At 34.6% G+C, this 18,765-nt stretch overlaps 1 protein-coding gene and 1 non-coding gene across 4 annotated transcripts in view; one reads left to right on the top strand and one right to left on the bottom strand.

Moving 5' to 3' along the window:
- The window catches only part of FNIP1 (folliculin interacting protein 1), a 121,862-nt gene that overhangs the window by 22,666 nt on the left and 80,431 nt on the right, over window positions 1-18,765 (bottom strand). For all 3 annotated transcript variants that reach the window (XM_061189565.1, XM_061189566.1, XM_061189564.1), the window contains 2 exons: window positions 2,706-2,852; window positions 1,635-1,804 (listed from right to left, as the gene is read on the bottom strand). In XM_061189565.1, the coding sequence (XP_061045548.1) occupies window positions 1,635-1,804; window positions 2,706-2,852 (317 nt within the window). The remainder of the gene's footprint in view (window positions 1-1,634; window positions 1,805-2,705; window positions 2,853-18,765) is intronic.
- LOC133091560 (U6 spliceosomal RNA) lies at window positions 8,814-8,920 on the top strand. Its single transcript, XR_009700904.1, has one exon. It is a non-coding gene; the product is annotated as a U6 spliceosomal RNA (small nuclear RNA).

Here is an 18,765-nt window from a genome sequence, read left to right on the forward strand (position 1 = left end):
TATCATTACTGTCCACATATACTTTACCTACAGTATAAGACTGTCACTTCTTAAAGGCAAGGACTAGATATCATTCATCTTTATACCCTCCAGGGTTCTTTGCACAGAGCCTTAGATATATTGTGCATTCAATAAATGACTGTAGAATTGAAAACAGATTTGAAATGTTCAAATTTAAAAAAAAAACTACTGAATTACTCGGTTTGAAAAAAGGTAAGTTAATATTCATACAATGAAATACTACTTAGCATTAAAAAGGAATGAACTATTAATACATACAACATAGGTGAATCTCAAAATAATTATGTTGAATGAAAGAACTCAGACGAAACAAAAGCACTTAGTGTATGATTCCATCTATATAAAGGTCTAGAAAATACAAACTAATCTACAGTGACAGAAAGCAGACCAGTGGCTACCTGAGTATAAGGAACAGTGAACAGGCAGAGTAGGGAGGAATAGGAGGGGGGGATTACAAAGGGCATGAGGAAACTTTTGTAGTGATGAATATGTTCACCATCTTGATTTTGGTGATGGTTTCAGAGGCATATACATTTTGACATATATATCAAAATATATATGGAAAGCAAAAGGAGGGAGGAAAAGGAGGGAGGGAGAGAAGAAATAGAAAGAGTAGGAATGAGAGAGGGAGGTTGGTTGGTTATATGAATTAATAAGCCACATTACAATCTGCCTGGCAAGCTCACTCACCATAACCACCTAAGGGAAGTTTAAGTTTCTACCAGGTCACCAAAATGTTCTCACCATACTCCTCCCCCCATCACCAAACAGCAATAGACTAAGAGTAGGAGTAACAGCAACTACATTTACCAGCCACTGTCCTAAGCACTGTTCTCACAGTATCTCATTTACTTTTCACATTATGAAGTATTTACTATTTATTTTATTTTATTTTTCGGCCACACTGCAGAGCTTGTGGGATCTCAGTTCCCCAACCAGGGACTGAACCCGGGCCAAGGCAGTGAAAGCACCCAATGCTAACCACTAAACCACCAGGGAACTCCCTGTACTATTTACTATTATCCCCACTTTATAAATAGGGAAACTGTGATTCAAACATGGTCTGCCTGACTCCACAGCCTATGCTTAAATTTAAGCACCATGCTACACTGACTTCCTAATGACTGTCAACTCATCAACTAACCCCTCTCTCCTGTTACCCATTTATTTAGTGGGGTACCAAGCACTAAGAGAAAGATTTTCAAAAATTACTCAACAAACAAAGGTGGAACAATGGAAACCTCAATGACTGCTTCTCAGTTAAACATTTATTCTAGCGATCATAGGTGACTTTGTTGATTCATTCTTTCTAGGCAAAGTACCTAACACAAAACACCCTGAAGACCCTGAAGTTACTAATAAACCAGCCATCATCCTGCTCCTTTTGTTCCAGCTGCAGGTCTCTATCTATAAGGAATGATAGTAAACATAAGATGGGGATAAGACAATTTAGCAGTTATGAAATGACAAGTAAGGAAGAAATGCTCTAGAAAGGAAGGGGGAAAAGAGAGCACTTAATTTTTCTCTATTTATTTTTGCTATAAAATAACTCCAGACAGTTACACAAAAGTCTAAGTATAATGCATAAATGTAAGGGTTTTCAGAATACATACCCAGTTGTGCCCAAAGTGGGTTATACGGATGAGTCTTTGCCAACATGTCCACACTCTGAGAGGAATGTTTTTCTAAAAATATTTTTATAGGTGGTTGTCCATTTGGCATGACTGTTGGAACCCAGGCAAGATGATTGGTCAGAACTGCAGTAATGAGTGCTGGCAAGAATCTGAAAACAAAATTCATCCTATCAGATTCTAATCTGCTTTCATAAAACCTCAAGCAAAATGCAGTGACAGAATAAAGCAGAGAGGGTATATGGCCAAACATCATAAAAAAGGAGAGGATAGAAGGAAGGATAGGTATATCACCAGGATGAAAACAAAAGTTAATAAATTTTTTTGGTTGGGTAGGAGTTAAAAGAAAAATCCTTAAAATAAATACAGCATTCACAAGGAGCTATTTCTACTCATAATTAAAAAAACAAAAATGCCATTTTACTTGAGAAGCTATGGATTCTTTTCAGTGTTTAAAATACACATATATTAATGAATCAACCAGAAGTCTATACATATCCAAATTACTGAAAAGGAAAATGAAGGAAAGTATAAGAAAACTTTGTTTACCATCAAAGAGAATAAAAACACCCAAATTACTCATCTGGATTCTAAGAATTTGATGATTAGAAGAAAACAATATGATAAAGTACCACACTAAAAATGTATTATTGGAATCCTGGCACTTCCCTATATATTTTTAAACTTCTTTTCTATAGAATGAAACCGCATTCATGGATACAATTCACGAAAAATGGGAAGCCTCAGAGAGTTCTGTAAGATGTCAGGAATTTTAATTTAACACACAATTAAAGACATTTTTACTGTTTCTCATTCATAAGGTTCTTTGGTCTTCTTCCATACCCTGTCTTGTAATTATCTTAGTTATCTTTTATAATTCTGTCCTGCTCATTAATAATATGAAATAATTCCAAAGATAATGATTAATTCTTTCACCTTTGTACTTGAACTTGATCACAATCTAGATATCTAGTTATAGTAAACAATAGCTAAGATAGTTAAGGGAAAGAAGGGAGGGAGGGAAGGAAGGGAGGGAGGGAGGGCGGGCCATACTGATTTTTGGAAGCATTTTCCATTAGAAAAGTGAACTCCTTCATGAAACGATGGCAAAGCTGGTTCTTTTCTGGAGTCCCCGACATCATTGTAAGCCAGACAGGCTCTCCAATTCGTGGCATTGTGTAAAGATTACAAATTGTTGTTCTAAAAAGACGAAAACACATTATAAAATTCATAGTTCCCAGACATACTCTTAATAATAATGTTGCTGGCTTGGGTCTCACATCTAGATTATTAAAGCTTTTGAGAAAGACAATGAATCAAGTCTTTCTTTGTCATCAGCATAGTACCAAGGGAAAGGTTTTATACATGACCTCAAAATGTGTTGGTTCTGGTGCTGGCTCTGCCCTCAAAGGCTGTGTGCCTTTGGGTAAGTTATTTCCCTACTTTAAGCATCAGCTTCCCTTACCTGTAAAATGAAAGGAAAGGACTAGGTAATTTCTAGACCCTTTCCAGTTCTACGTTTCCAAGGTTATAAGCTATACCTAAATATATTGCAAATAATCAACAACATAGAAAACAAAAATATTAAGTGGGCTAATAGCTTATGGATAATACCCACTCACAACAATAGTTTATCAGCATCATTTTATTGCCTATGCTGAGACTCCTTAGTAAAGTTCTGAAGAATGACGAGGACAATATATATGCATGCTATATGACTCTCTCTCAATTTTCTGAAGTTTTCCCTTGAATCAACACAAAAGAGGATTATTGCAGTTATCACAGTGCTTTTCTGGCCGTCTCCTGCATTTATTTAGATAATAGCTAGTCTTGTGACTTGCACTCTTTACTAACAGCTTTAAAGGATACCTTTAAGATGTCAATTCTTTTCCTTTTACATTAATATCTGTTCAGCAAAGTCCTATACACTCACCACACTAAGCAACTCCTGCAAAGTTGGGGCTTAAGAAACTAGTCGATCTCTTAGAAGCTACAGAATGGTGTCCTACTTTCTACTCTCTAGAATAGTGCTGTCTAACAGAACTTTTAGCAATGATAGGAATGTTCTATATCTGTGCTGTCCAACATGGTAGCCACTAGCCATATGTGATTACTGAATACCTGAAATGTGGCCAGGGGAAATGGATTTAAAATTTTATTTAGTTGTAATTAAATTAATTTAAATAACCACATGTGGCTAATGGCTACTGTATTAGAGAGTACAGCTCTAGAAAGTTCTCTGAGATCTCCACAAAGCTCTGATACCTACCTCAGTAAAATTTTCTAATACCCAGAATTCAAAAAAGGAAAAGAATTCTGTTGCTTGTACAAGTTTTATTAAATCTCAACCCAATATGAACATGATACATTACCATAAATAAAAGTGACAAATACAGGTCACATTAATGAATTTTTAGTAGGGCATAAAATAACTGCTGAGAACTTATAAATGAATGGAAAAAAATTACAGGTATCTTACAGAGAAAAGTATGATGAATATAAACTAGCGATATTGAAAAGGCTTATTTTTTAAAGACTATTAAAGATGTCCAGATAGGATGGAAAACTGAGCACAAATGTTTATCCCCTTTCAGTTCTGATGCCCCAAATGAACACTACTTAATGATTTAAAAACAAATGAATCACTACAACAAATAGAACTGAAGAGGAACTTTAGTGAAAATTAAAATTACAGATTTAATAAAATTCTAGAAGACAAAACACAGAGAAGAATGTTAACTGAAGTACTAGGGTAGAGGAAGATAATGGGTTATGGTGCTCATGGGGTGGTAATGTACAGAGAGGAGCTAATTTACCCCACTGAAGCAAGAAGAGTCTAAAGACTCAAAAGTGCCTGGTAAAAAGGAGGGCAGCAGTTAGACTATAAACTAAGAGACTAATTCAAGGGCCATAAATGGTTGGTGACCCCCTACCCTCCACCCCATTTTCCCGCAGAATACCTAAAGATAGGAGAGCAGATGTAGCAACTGACCAGGCCAGAGAAATGACATGCCCAAACCCTCCCTGATATTTGAATCTTTCACAGTACACAAACAGATATACAGTAAATCTTGTGGTATTAAAATTCCATGGAAGCGGCAGCAATTATAGGGGAAAATGTTTAAGTATGCTCCTTCAGGCAGTGAAAATGAAAAAAAGTTGAGCAACACTGCTCTAAAGTGAGGTTCTCCAATCTGCACCCCAACCTGTATTTTGGTGCCTCACTCTCTTTTTTTTTTTTTAAATGTCTGTATTATTTTAAATATTTATTTATTTATTTATTTATTTTTGGCTGTGTTGGGTCTTCGTTTCTGTGCGAGGGCTTTCTCTAGTTGTGGCAAGCGGGGGCCACTCTTCATCGCGGTGCGTGGGCCTCTCACTATCGCGGCCTCTCGTTGTGGAGCACAGGCTCCAGTCGTGCAGGCTCAGTAGTTGTGGCTCACGGGCCTAGCTGCTCCGCGGCATGTGGGATCCTCCCAGAACACGGCTAGAACCCGTGTCCCCTGAATTGGCAGGCAGATTCTCAACCACTGCGCCACCAGGGAAGCCCTCACTCTCACTCTTAATGGGCAACCAAAATATTGATATATAGAGAAAGCCTCCAAGGAAAGAGGGACACAAACAGAAAGATAGAAACACACACACACAAAATGACTCTAGAGGAAATAGAAAATAATAAAGTCGGAAAAAGAGAAGAAAAACATGAAAGAAAAGAGACATAGAAGATCAATCCAGGAGTGTCAGTTTCTAACAAAATATATTGAAGAGAGAGAAAATAGAGGAAAATAAATTATCAGAGAATACAGATAATTTACCAAAGTTGAAAGACAAGATAGTGCTAAAACTATACTAAAAGGCTAAAAGGACCAAGGATCAGGTATGAATTTATGGCAGGAGATAAATATGTTCTACAATTGATAAATCAAGAAATAGCTACACTAGGTATATTATTTAATAATATGGAGGTAAATAACAAAAGGAATATTTAAGAGTTAAAAGAGAATGTTCTTCAGCAGTAAGAATGGGGATGGGAGAGGTAGGACAGGGCTCATTTATTTTTCATTATTAGAACTGTCAGTATATATTTTTTTTGCTTCTTAACCACGTGAATGTACTTTTGAATAAAATAAACTTTTTGATTAAATGAACAAGCTGATCAATTCATTTTCCATGAGTTTCTTCAGTATAATATTGTCTACTGCAAGTCTATGTGTCATGGGCCAGAGTCATATCACTAACATTAGTATAGTGGGCCACTGAGGACATTAGCTTTATAGTGTTTTGCTGTTTAAAAATATGTACCATGACCTTGGAGTGTATCAAGTGCAAAGAAGGCAAAAAAATTAATTACGCAATAGTGCTTCTCACTATATACAACTCTGTGTTGTCATTAACAACGTAGAAGTAATGATGCTTGCTCTCTTCCCCCTTTAATGGTTATTCCCTACCCATGAATGGTAAGAAGGGCAAGTATTTTCAGTCATCTGACCCTTTATTTTTCTTGGTCTGTCCCTACAGAATGGAAGACTCCTTCAGTTGGAAGGAAACTGTTGACATGATTTAGTTTTCACTGATATGCATGAAGCCTAAGTAAAAATCCAAGTACTTCACCTCTGCCAGGCAGCAATGCTAACTAAACATACTTCTTACTTCTCTAGGTCTCAGGACTTGCGTCTACATGTCCTTCCTCTTCTCAACTACACAAAATTCATTAATCATCTGGTTTCAAATAATCACATACTTTAAAAATTACCTAACTGCTAGATATAAATAAACACTTAATTTAAAAATTAAGTATGATAGCCTCTCATTATTTGCAGTAATGTTCTATAAAGTCAACACGAACACTGAATTAGTGAACTGTGAATCACTGTTCCTGAGGGAAATACAGAGTTAGGTTCCTGTGAGTCTCTGGTCACAACATTTTTGTCAATCCATCAATACATAATCTTGTTTTATGTGACTTTTTGTTTAAAGACACTTTATTTAATATTCTGTTAATTTGTTAATAATGAATTCACATCCAACAGCACTATGACTCATGCCTTAACAAAGCTCACCTAACACATGTATTTTTCTCTGTAAGGCACATCACAACCTTCTTGCACTTAGAAACATCAGACAGAATTTCAACACTATGCTTGTGCACAATTTTTTTTTAATTGAAGTATACTTGATTTACAATGTTGTGCTAGTTTCTAGTATACAGCAAAGTGATTCCATTTTAAATATATATATATTCTTTTCCATTCTGGCACACAATATTGAATACAGTTTCCTGGGATATAACAGTAGGCCCTTGTTGTTTACCTATTTTTTATATAGTAGTGTGTATCTACTAATCCCAAACTCCTAATTTTATCCCTCCCCTCCCCCTTTCCCCTTTGGTAACCATAAGTTTGTTTTCTATGTCTGTGAGTGTGTTTCTGTTTTGTAAATAAATTCATCTGTGTCATATTTCAGACTCCACATATAAGTGATTATCACATGGTATTTGTCTTTCTCTTTCTGACTTACTTCACTTAGTATGATAATCTCTATTGCATCCATGTTGCTGCAAATGACATTATTTCATTCTTTTTTATGGCTGAGTACTATTCCATTGTATATATGTACCACATCTTCTTCATCCGTTCATCTGTCAATGGACATTTAGGTTGTTTCCACGTCTTGGCTATTGTGAATAGTGCAGCTATGAACATTGGGATACATGTATCTTTTCAAAATTAGAGTTTTCTCTGGATATGTGCCCAGGATTGGGATTCCTGGATCATACGGCAATTCTATTTTGACTTTTTCAAAGAACCTTCATACTGTTTTCCATAGTGGGTGCACCAATTTACATTCCCACCAACAGTGTAGGAGGGTTCCCTTTTCTCCACATCCTCTCCAGCATTTGTTATTTGTAGACTTTTTAATGATGGCCATTCTGACCAGTGTGAGGTAGTACCTCAATGCTCTTTCGATTTGAATTTCTCTAATAATTAGTGGTGTTAAGCATCTTTTCATGTGCCTCTTGTCCATCTGTATGTCTTCATTGGAAAAATGTCTTCAAGGGCCAATTTTCATTGCAAAATCACTAACAAAAAGCAAAAAACACCTAAAAAAAAGTGGCACTACATAGATCATGAAAAGGACACTTGTTTACAGAATGAGAGCTGAAACAAAAAGGCAGAGCACTGTCTTGTTTGACCTCATCTGGAAACGTGTGTCAGGGCACTCAAAATTTTCACTTCTCTGCATATGTCCACAAACGATCATAAAATCACTGTAAGTATATTTTAGGTTTATAAATAAGTTTTAACAAGCAGGTGACTTCACATATACAGAATCTGTAAACAATGAGGATCAACTGTACATGTTAAAGTACTTCTACAAATAGACTTCTTAAATAAAAACTATAAAAGTTTATAAAGTACGTTTAAAATATTGCAAGGATGCCTAACTAATTTATATAGTTTTTCAGATTTTCACAGCGACTGAAGTAAAATAAACTAATACAAAAAGGAAGGTATACAATCAGAATATACTTTTACAATGTTTTTTGGTTTTTTTTTGGCTGTGCGGCGCAGCATGCGGGATCTTTTTACCCTGACCAGGGTTCCAACCTGGGCCCTTGTCAGTGAGAGCACAGACTCTTAACCACTGGACCACCAGGGAATTCCCTACAATGATTTTATAACTCATACATGTTGTAAATTCCAGGCAATATTAAAATTTTAAGGCTAGGCCATTCATACTACCTTATATCATAGCAATTACCTCATAGGTATTTAACTCAAAAAATTCATAAATCAAAATGCTGGGTATACCTAAGAGCAAGATCAGTATTCTACCAGGAATGAGTCTCATGACAATGTTTACTATCCTGGTAACCTCAGCTGGATCTATGATGACAGAGTTTCCTCAGAGCTCAAATACAGACTCTTGGCCTTTTGCCACAAAGCTTGTGACCGCAGAAAAGAAACTAATCCAATAATGTATGACACAGCTCAAAGTGCAAGGGCAAAGACTCAGTGCCTTGTAATACTGCAAAATGCGACACTCAAAAAAATGTTGCAGGACTCTTTCAGGCAAATAAGCAAAAAGAATTGTTTGAAACATATATTTATAATAATTCCAGTCCAAAGTCAACTGAACAACTTGAATTAAACCATGTTCATGCTCACTTCGGCAGCACATATAATAAAATTAGAATGATACAGAGAATATTAGCATGGCCCCTGCTCAAGCATGACACATGAATTCATGAGGCATTCCATATTTTAAAAAAAACAACAACAAAAAAACCACATTCATATTATCCAAAGCAATCTACAGATTTAATGCAATCCCTAACAAAATTCCAATGGCATTTTTCACAAAAATAGAACAAACAATCCTAAAACTTGTATGGAACCACATAAAACCCTGAATGGTCAAAGCAATCTTGAGAAAGAAGAGGCATCATGCCTCCTGATTTCGAACTATATTACAAAGCTATAATAATCAAAACTGTATGGTATTGGAATAAAAACAGACACGTAAATCAATGGAACAGAATAGAGAGCCCAGAAATAAACGCATGCATACATATGGTCAATTAATTTATGACAGAGGAGCCAAAAACATACAATATAGATAGGATAGCCTCTTCAATAAATGGTTCTAGGAAAACTGGACAACCATATGTAAAAAACGACTGGACCCTTATCTTACACCACAAACAAAAATCAACTCAAAATGGATTAAAGACTTGAACGCAAGACCTGAAACCATAAAGCTCCTAAAACAAAACAAAGGGGCGAGCTCCTTGACATCCATCCTGACAATAATTGAAGATAACAAACCTTAACACGAATGCACTTAAGAAGAGAGCAATGACATAACGTAAGGTGTCAGGGAGGAGACGGACTTGAATGAAGGCAGTCAAAAGGTACTACAAACTTCCAGTTACAAGATAAATAAGTACTGAAGATATAACATACAAGACAAATATAATTAACACTGCTGTATGTTATACATTAAAGTGGTTAAGAGAGTAAGTCCTGAGTTCTCATCGCAAGAAAAATATTTTTTTAAATTTCTGTAATTTTGTTATCTACGGGAGATGTTGTTCACTAAGCTTACTGTGATACTCATTTCATGATGTATATAAGTCAAATAATTATGCTGTACACCGTAAACTTATACAGTGTGCTTTATGCCAACTATATCTCAATAAAATTGGGAGAAAAAAATACTGACAGGCAAATACACTATTATACTTAGAAACTTCAGCTTTCTCTATCAGAAAATGACATATCCAGCAGGAAGAAAATCACTAACATATAGTTGAGTTTTTTTCAACTTTACTGAGATATAATTGACATTGATATGGTATTACTTTAAGATGTACAACACAATGACTTGATATATGTATACTTTGTGAAATGATTACCACAGTAAGTTTAGTTTTTACATTTAGCACTTCACAGAGTAACAAAAAAAAATTTTTCTCGTGATGAAAACTTTTAAGATCTACAATCTTAGCAACTTTCAAATATACAATACAGGACCAGATGGTTTCACAGGCGAATTCTATCAAACATTTAGAGAAGAGGTAACACCTATCCTTCTGAAACTATTCCAAAAAATCTCAGAGGAAGGAACACTCCCAAACTCATTCCATGAGGCCACCATCACCCTGATGCCATAAACCAGACAAAGGTAACACCAAGAAAGAAGATTACAGGCCAATATCACTAATGAACATAGACGGAAAAATCCTCAACAAAATACTAGCAAACCAAATCCAACAACACATTAAAAGGATCATACACTATGATCAAGTGGGATTTATCCCAAGGATGCAAGGATTTTTCAATATCCACAAATCAATCAGCGTGATACACCGCATCAACAAATTGAAGAATAAAAACGATATAATCATCTCAATAGATACAGAAAAAGCTTTTGACAAAACTCAACACCCATTTATGATAAAAACTCTCCAGAAAGTGGGCACAGAGGGAGCATACCTCAACATAATAAAGGCCATATATGACAAACCTACAGGTAACATCATACTCAAGGGTGAAAAGCTGAAAGCATTTCCTGTAAGATCAGGAACAAGACAGGGATGCTGACTGTTGCCACTTTTATTCAACGTAGTTTTGGAAGTCCTAGCCATGGCAATCAGAGAAGAAAAAGAAATAAAGGGAATCCAAACTAGAAAAGAAGAAGTAAAACTGTCACTGTCTGCAGATGATGTGATATTATACATAGAAAATCCTAAAGATGCTACCAGAAAACTACCGGAGCTCATCAATGAATTTAGCAAAGCTGCAGGATACAAAATTAATGCACAGAAATCTTTTGCATTCCTATACACTAACAACGAAAGATCAGAAAGAGAAATTAAGGAAACAATCCCATTTACCATTGCATCAAAAAGAATAAAATACCTAGGAATAAACCTACCGGAGAAGACAAAAGACCTGTACTGTGAAAACTATAAGACACTGATGAAAGAAATCGAAGATGACACAAACAGATGGGAAGGTATACCATGTTCTTGGATTGGAAGAATCAATATTTTCAAAATGACTATACTATCCAAGGCAATCTACAGATTCAATGCAATCCCTATCAAATTACCAGTGACATTTTTCACATAACTAGAAAAAAAATCTTAAAATCTGTATGAAGACACGAAAGATGCTGAATAGGCCAAAGAAAATTTGAGAAAGAAAAACAGAGCTGCAGGAATCAGGCTCCCTGACTTCAGACTATACTACAAAGCTACAGTAATCAAAACAGTATGGTACTGGCACAAAAACAGAAATATAGATCAATGTAACAGAACAGAAAGCCCAGAAATAAACCCATGTACCTATGGTCAATTAATCTATGACAAAGGAGGCAAAACTGTACAATGGAGAAAAGACAGTCTCTTCAATAAATGGTGCCAGGAAAACTGGACAACTACATGTAAAAGCATGAAATTAGAACATTATTTAACACTATACACAAAAATAAACTCAAAATGGATGTAAGACCAGATACTATAAAACTCTTAGAGGAAAATATAGGCAGAACACTCTTTGACATAAATCACAGCAATAACTTTTACAATCTGTCTCCTACTAAGAGAAATAAAAACAAAAATAAACAAATGGAACCTAATCAAACTCAAAAGCTTTTACACAGCAAAGGAAGCCATAAACAAAACACAAAGACAACCCACAGAATGGGAGATAATATTTGCAAATGATGTGACTGACAAAGGATTAATCTCCAAAATTTACAAACAGATCATGCAGCTCAATATCACAAAAAAGAAACAACCCAATAAAAAAATGGGCAGAAGGCTTGAACAGACATTTCTCCAAAGAAGACATACCGATGGCCAAGAGGCACATGAAAAGATGCTCAACATCGCTAATTATTAGAGAAATGCAGATCAAAAGTACAATGAGGTATAACCTCACACCAGTCAGAATGGCCATCATCAAAAAGTCTACAAACAATAAATGCTGGAGAGGGTGTGGAGAAAAGGGAACCCTCCTACACTGTTGGTGCAAATGTAAATTGGTGCAGCTGCTATGGAGGTTCCTTAAGAAACTAAAAACAGAGCTATCATATGATCCAGCAACCCCACTCCTGGACATATATCTGGAGAAAAACATGCTTCGAAAGGTACATGCATCCCAATGCCCATTACAGCACTATTTACAATAGTCAAGACATGGAAACAACTTAAATGTCCATCGACAGAGGAATGGATAAAGAAGATGAGGTATATATACACAGTGGAATATTACTCAGTCATAAAAAAGAATGAAATAATGCCATTTGCATCAACATGGATGGACCTGGAGATTATCATACTAAGTGAAGTAAGTCAGACAGAGAAAGACAAGTATCATATGATATCGCTTATATGCGGAATCTAAAAAAAAAATTATATATATATATATATATACACACGAGATACAAAACTTATTTACAAAACAGAAACAGACTCACAGACTTAGAGAATGAACTTGTTACCATGGGGTAAGGGTGTGGGGGAAGGACAGAGTGGAAGTTTGGGATTGACATGTACACAGTGCTATATTTAAAACAGATAACCTACAAGGACCTATTCTATAGCACAGGGAACTCTGCTCTACACTCTGTAATAGACTAAATGGAAAAAGAACCTGAAAAAGAACAGATACATTTATATGTATAACTGAATCACTTTGCTGTTCACCTGAAACTAACACAACATTGTTAATCAACTCTACTCCAATATAAAATAAAAAGTAAAAAAGAAAAAGAAGAAAGATACATGGGAAAGCTCCAAATACTTGGAGATTTTAACAATACATTTCTGCATAACATAAGGGTCAAAGAAGAAATCTCAAGAAAAATTTTAAAATAATTTGAATTAAATTTTCATTCAACTTAACAAAATTTGTGGGATCCAGCAAAAGCAGTGCTTAGAGGGAAATTCATAGCACTGAATGCATAGATTAGGGAAAAAGAAAGATCTGAAAGCAATAATCTAAGCTTTAACTTTAGGAAACTAGAGAAAGATGAGTAACATAAAACTAAAGCAAGTAGGAGAAAAGAAATAAAAATTAGATAAAGAAATCATTGAAATTAAAGACAAAATCAATAGACAAAAAATAAATAAAACAAAATCTGGTTCTTTGAAAAGATCAAAGATTCTTTGAAAATTGATAAATTTCTATCCAAGATAACCAAGCAAAAAAGAGAAATGACAAAAATTACTAATATTAGAAATAAAAGAGGGATCCATCACTACTGATCTATGGACATTAAAAGGATAATTAAGAAGTAATATGAACAACTCTATGCTTGCAAATTTGATGACTTAGATGGACCAGACCAATTCCCTGAAGGACACAAACTACCAAAACTCACACAAGAAGAAATAGATAACCTGAATAGTCCTATACCTATTTTAAAAATTGAATCAATAATTAATAACTCTCAGCAAACCAGGAATAAAGAGGGAACTTCTTTAACTTGATAAAGTGTATCTATAAGAAACCTAACTTCATACTTAATGGTGAGAAACTTGAAGCTTTCTCACTCAGATCTGGTAAAAGGCAAGGATGAACCTTCTCACCATTGCTTTCCTACATCGTACTAGAAGCCCTTGCTAATGCAACAAGGCAGGAAAAAGAAATAAAAGGTATACAGATTAGGAAGGAAGACATAAATCTATCTCTATTCTCAGATGCCATGCTTGCTTATGATTGCTTTATTCAGAAAATCTGAAAGAAGTGACCATAAAACTCCTGGAATAAAGAGGCAGTTATATAAGGTTGCAGGACATAAGGTTAATATACAAAAGTCAATTGCATTCTTATATACCATCAATGAACAGTTCAAGTTTGAAATTATAAACACAGTATCATTAATATTAACCAAAAAAAAAAAAAAAGAAAAACCTGAAATATTTAGGTATAAATCTTTTAAAAATGTACAAGATCTATAGGAGGAAAATTACAAAACTCTGATTAAAGAAATCAAAGAAGATATAAATAAACAGCAAGCTATTCCATGTTCATGGACAGGAAGTCTTGCTATTGCTAAGATGTCAATTTTTCCCAGTTTAATCTACAGATTCAATGCAATCTCAATCAAAATCCCGTAAGTTATTTTGTGGATATCAACAAACTGATTTTAAAGTTTGGAGAGGCAAATGATCCAGAACAGTCAACACAACACTGAAGGAAAAGAAAAAACTTGGAGGACTCACATTATCTGACTTCAAGAATTATTATAAAGATGGGGGCTTCCCTGGTGGTGCAGTGGTTAAGAATCCGCCTGCCAATGCAGGGGACACAGGTTCAAGCCCTGGTCTGGGAAGATCCCACATTCCATGGAACAACTAAGCCTGTGTGCCACAACTACCGAGCCTGCGCTCTAGAGCCCGCAAGCCACAACTACTGAGCCCGTGTGCCACAACTACTGAAGTCCACGCACCTAGAGCCTGTGCTCCGCAACAAGAGAAGCCACTGCAATGAGAAGCCTGTGCACTGCAACAAAGAGTAGCCCCCACTCGCCACAACTAGAGAAAGCCCACACGCAGCAATGAAGACCCAGTGCAGACAAAAATAAATAAATAAAATAAATAAATTTATATAAAAAAAGAATTATTATAAAGATACAGTAATCAAGACAGTGTGGTACTGCTGAAAGAATAGACAACTAGATCAATGAAACAAAACAGAGAGCTCAAAAACAGAGCCCCAGAAATACACTCAACTGATATTTGATAAAGGAGCAAAAGCAATACATGGAGCAAAGATAGTCTTTTCAACAAATGATGCTGGAACAAGTGGACATTCATATGCAAAAATATGCACCTAGACAAAGACTTTACAGCTTTCACCAAAAAAAAAAAAAATCAAAATGGATAACAGACCTAAATGTAAATGCAAAATCATAAAACTTCTAGAGCATAACATGCGAAAAACCTTAATGATCTTGTGTTTGGTAATGAGATTTTAGATAAAACACCAAAGGCACTATTCAGGGAAAAAAAGAAAATTGTTAAGTTGGACTTCATTAAAATTTAAAACTCTGCTCTGTGAAAATATTACAAGAATGAAAAGACAAGCTACAGACTAGGAGAAAGTGATTGCAAAACACGTATCTGATAAAGGATTGATATCCAAAATATACAAAAAAAAACTAAAAACTGAACAATAAGAAAAGCAACAAACCAAGTTAAAAATGGATGAAAGATTGAACAGATATCTCACCCAAAAAGATATATAGATTGCAAATAAGTATTTGAAAAGATGCTCAACCTCATATGTCATTAGGAAACTGCAAATTAAAACAATGAAATACTGTTACCCATCTATTAGTATGGCTAAAAAAAACCAAAACAAAACCTGACAATATCAAATGCTGACAAGGATATGGAACAACAGTAACTCTAACTGCTAGTGGGAATGCAAAATCATACAGTCACTTTAGAAGACAGTTGGCAGTTTCTTACAAATCCAAACACAGTCTTCTGTGAACATCTAGCAATTATGCTCCTAGGTATTGACTCAGTTGAACTGAAAACTTAAGTCCATAAAAAACCCCGCACATGAATGTTTAGAGAAGCATTATTCATAATCACCAAAAACTAGCAATCAAGAAGATGTCCTTCAATTGAGGTAAATGGACAAACTGCGGTACATCCACACAGTGGAATATTACACAGTGAATTTTTTTATATAAATGAGCCATAAGCTGCAAAAAAAGACATAGAAGAATCTTAATTGCATATAGCTAAGTCAAAGAAACAGTCTAAAAGGGTTACATACCATATGATTCCCAGAATATAACATTCTGAAACAGGCAAAATTATAGACAGAGATCAGTAGCCAATGGGTTTGGTGGGAAGGGAGAAAGAATAGATAGGTGAAGCACAGGCAACTTTCAGAGTGGTGAAACTATTCTGTCTGATACAGTAATGGTGAAACATGACATTATGCATTTTTCAAAACCCATTCAACTGTACAATACAAAGAATGGAACTCAATGCAGACTACGGATTTTAGTTAATAATAATGTATCAATATTGGTTCATTAATTGTAACAAATATACCACACTAATGAAATATGGTAATAATCAGTGAAACTATGGGCAGTGGAGAGAGAGCTATATGCAAAAACTTTCTGAACTGTTAGCTCAATTATTCTGTAACTCTGACACTGTTAGAATTAAATCTATTAATTAAATGTGTGTATACACATATATATCTACATATGTATATGTACATACACATATATGTGAAATTAAGCTATTTACACTCTTAATTAATAATACAGAGTGGCCAAGAAATAGAGGATATAACAGATAGCCACGTCTCCAAATCTACCATTTTGTTCATGGTTTGTTTTGTTGTTTTTCATTCCCGTTCCCAACACTCCAGAAGAGTGTTCATTATTCAGCCTGTATTGGGCTTGCTCCAAAGACACAAACATGGATAATTTCAGAAAATGGAAGAGAATCAGACTGAATTTACAGACTAAAAGAGAATTGGGTCTAGATTAGTGGATATAAATCACCAACCCCTAAAACAGAAGTTTAAATTTTAATAATGCTCAGTGGCCAGGAAGCTACAAAATTATATGATATATGGGTTCATACAACTGGCAGAGATAGAGCTTATAGCAAACTAGAGAGAGCTTGTCTGGCTTAAAGGCCTAAATGTTCAAATGTTTGTAAAAAACAAAAGAGGCCAAGTAAAATGTGTGCTGGCTGGAGTTCTCTCACCTACCTATTAACCTGGTCTCAGTAACTTTATTCAACATAGATAAAATAGAAAAGCACTTATGTTGAGCCTAATGTGCCCCTCTTTTTCTTTAACTGTAGAACACTTACTGAAATATCAAATCTATTGATAGAAAATGTATCGAATGCAGCCTAAATCATTAACATTTGCTTTAAGCAACTCAGTATAATTTACCTCTTGAATCATACAAAAAGTATCTTAAAATTAATTTTTAAAAATACACCTTGGGACGTCCCTGGCAGTCCAGTGGTTAAGACTCCATGCTTCCAATGCAGGGGGCGCGGGTTCGATTCCTGGTCGGGGAACTAAGATCCCACATGCGCAGGGTGCGGCCAAAAAACAAAACACCTCAAAGAAATTCTCATTTTAAGCAAATATCCTGACATAAAATTATTTATATAATCGTATGTTCATAAAATGATCAAATTTTGAGCTTTCACATGAAAGCTTTTAGAAACATACAAAGAGGTCTGTATGAATTGAGAAGTTATGAAGATAATATAGACAGCCAAGTAAAGTCAGCTCATTAAATTTGTTTGAAATTCCCTCTAGAAATATTGAGGGAATGTACTTCATTTCCTCTATACTTCATCTATAAGAAACATTTATGTATATAAAACTTGATTTAATCATGAATGGCACCAGAAATGTAATAACCTGAATTCTTAAGGTATGAACAAATGAAATTATGAATAACTTCACACATAATTCATATATAAAGACTGAAGATGCTGATGAACTAAAGAAACAGACTGATTAAAAATACTATATTACTAAACTAGTGTTTAGTGTTTATAGTTTTAATGTTGTAAGATGAAAAAGTTATAGAGATTTGTTACACAATGTGAATGTATTAACACTGCTGAACTGTACACTTAAAAATGGTTAAATGTTAAATTTAATGTTGTTTTACTTTTACCACAATAAAAAAAAATTTTTAAATACTGTATTGTTTGTTAGCATGCTTCATTTGATAACTTAAGAAAGGCCTAAAATGAATATGTTAACAAAAATATATGGCAGAAAATGTTAGCTCTAACATAATTTTCACCAGTACAAATTATTTGCAAGACAAAAAAAGAAATAATAGAGGCTGAAATTTAATTCTCTAATGTGTTTTTCTGTACATTTCCTCTAACCACTGTGTTTACTGCACAAGATTTAAAAACTCACATTTAATGTCTTTTATCCTAAAAATTATGGTGAATAACAGATGACTAGAAAATCTTCTCCTTCTCAATAACTGAATCCAGCCAATGAATATTATGCAACAGTCATAAAGTAAACTTTTTCTTTTTTTTAAATTAAAAAAAAAACTTTTTGGCCATGTCGTGCAACTTGCAGGATCTTAGTTCCCCAACCAGGGATCGAACCCGCACCCTCGGCAGTGAAACCTTAGAGTCCTAACCACTGGACCATCAGGGAATTGCCAAGTAAACTTTTTCAATTGAAATAAATTAAAAACATGATGAAATATTCCATACTAATTTAGGTTATTTTTACCATACAATTTCTATTTAATGGTTACCTATAATTCCATCTCAAAAATCATACAGAACACTTCTATAAAACATACCTTTTATTTAGGAAAATAAGTTATTTTATCATAAATTCAAAGATTCTAGAATATGGCTGAGGCAATGAAATCTCTCCTTTTGAGAGAGGTTTAAAAAACCAGATTTACTTTCACTGTGGTTTAACACAAAAAGAGAAAAATGAAGAATAAAAAAGGATCAAAGTTGAAAACAAACATGAGTTCTCTTATTATCAAATTTACTAAATACACAACTCCTTAGTCATTTCCATTAAAAAAAAAAAAGTATATACATGAC

Source organism: Eubalaena glacialis, chromosome 4 (assembly GCF_028564815.1).
Source record: "Eubalaena glacialis isolate mEubGla1 chromosome 4, mEubGla1.1.hap2.+ XY, whole genome shotgun sequence".
NCBI classification, from domain to species: domain Eukaryota; kingdom Metazoa; phylum Chordata; class Mammalia; order Artiodactyla; family Balaenidae; genus Eubalaena; species Eubalaena glacialis.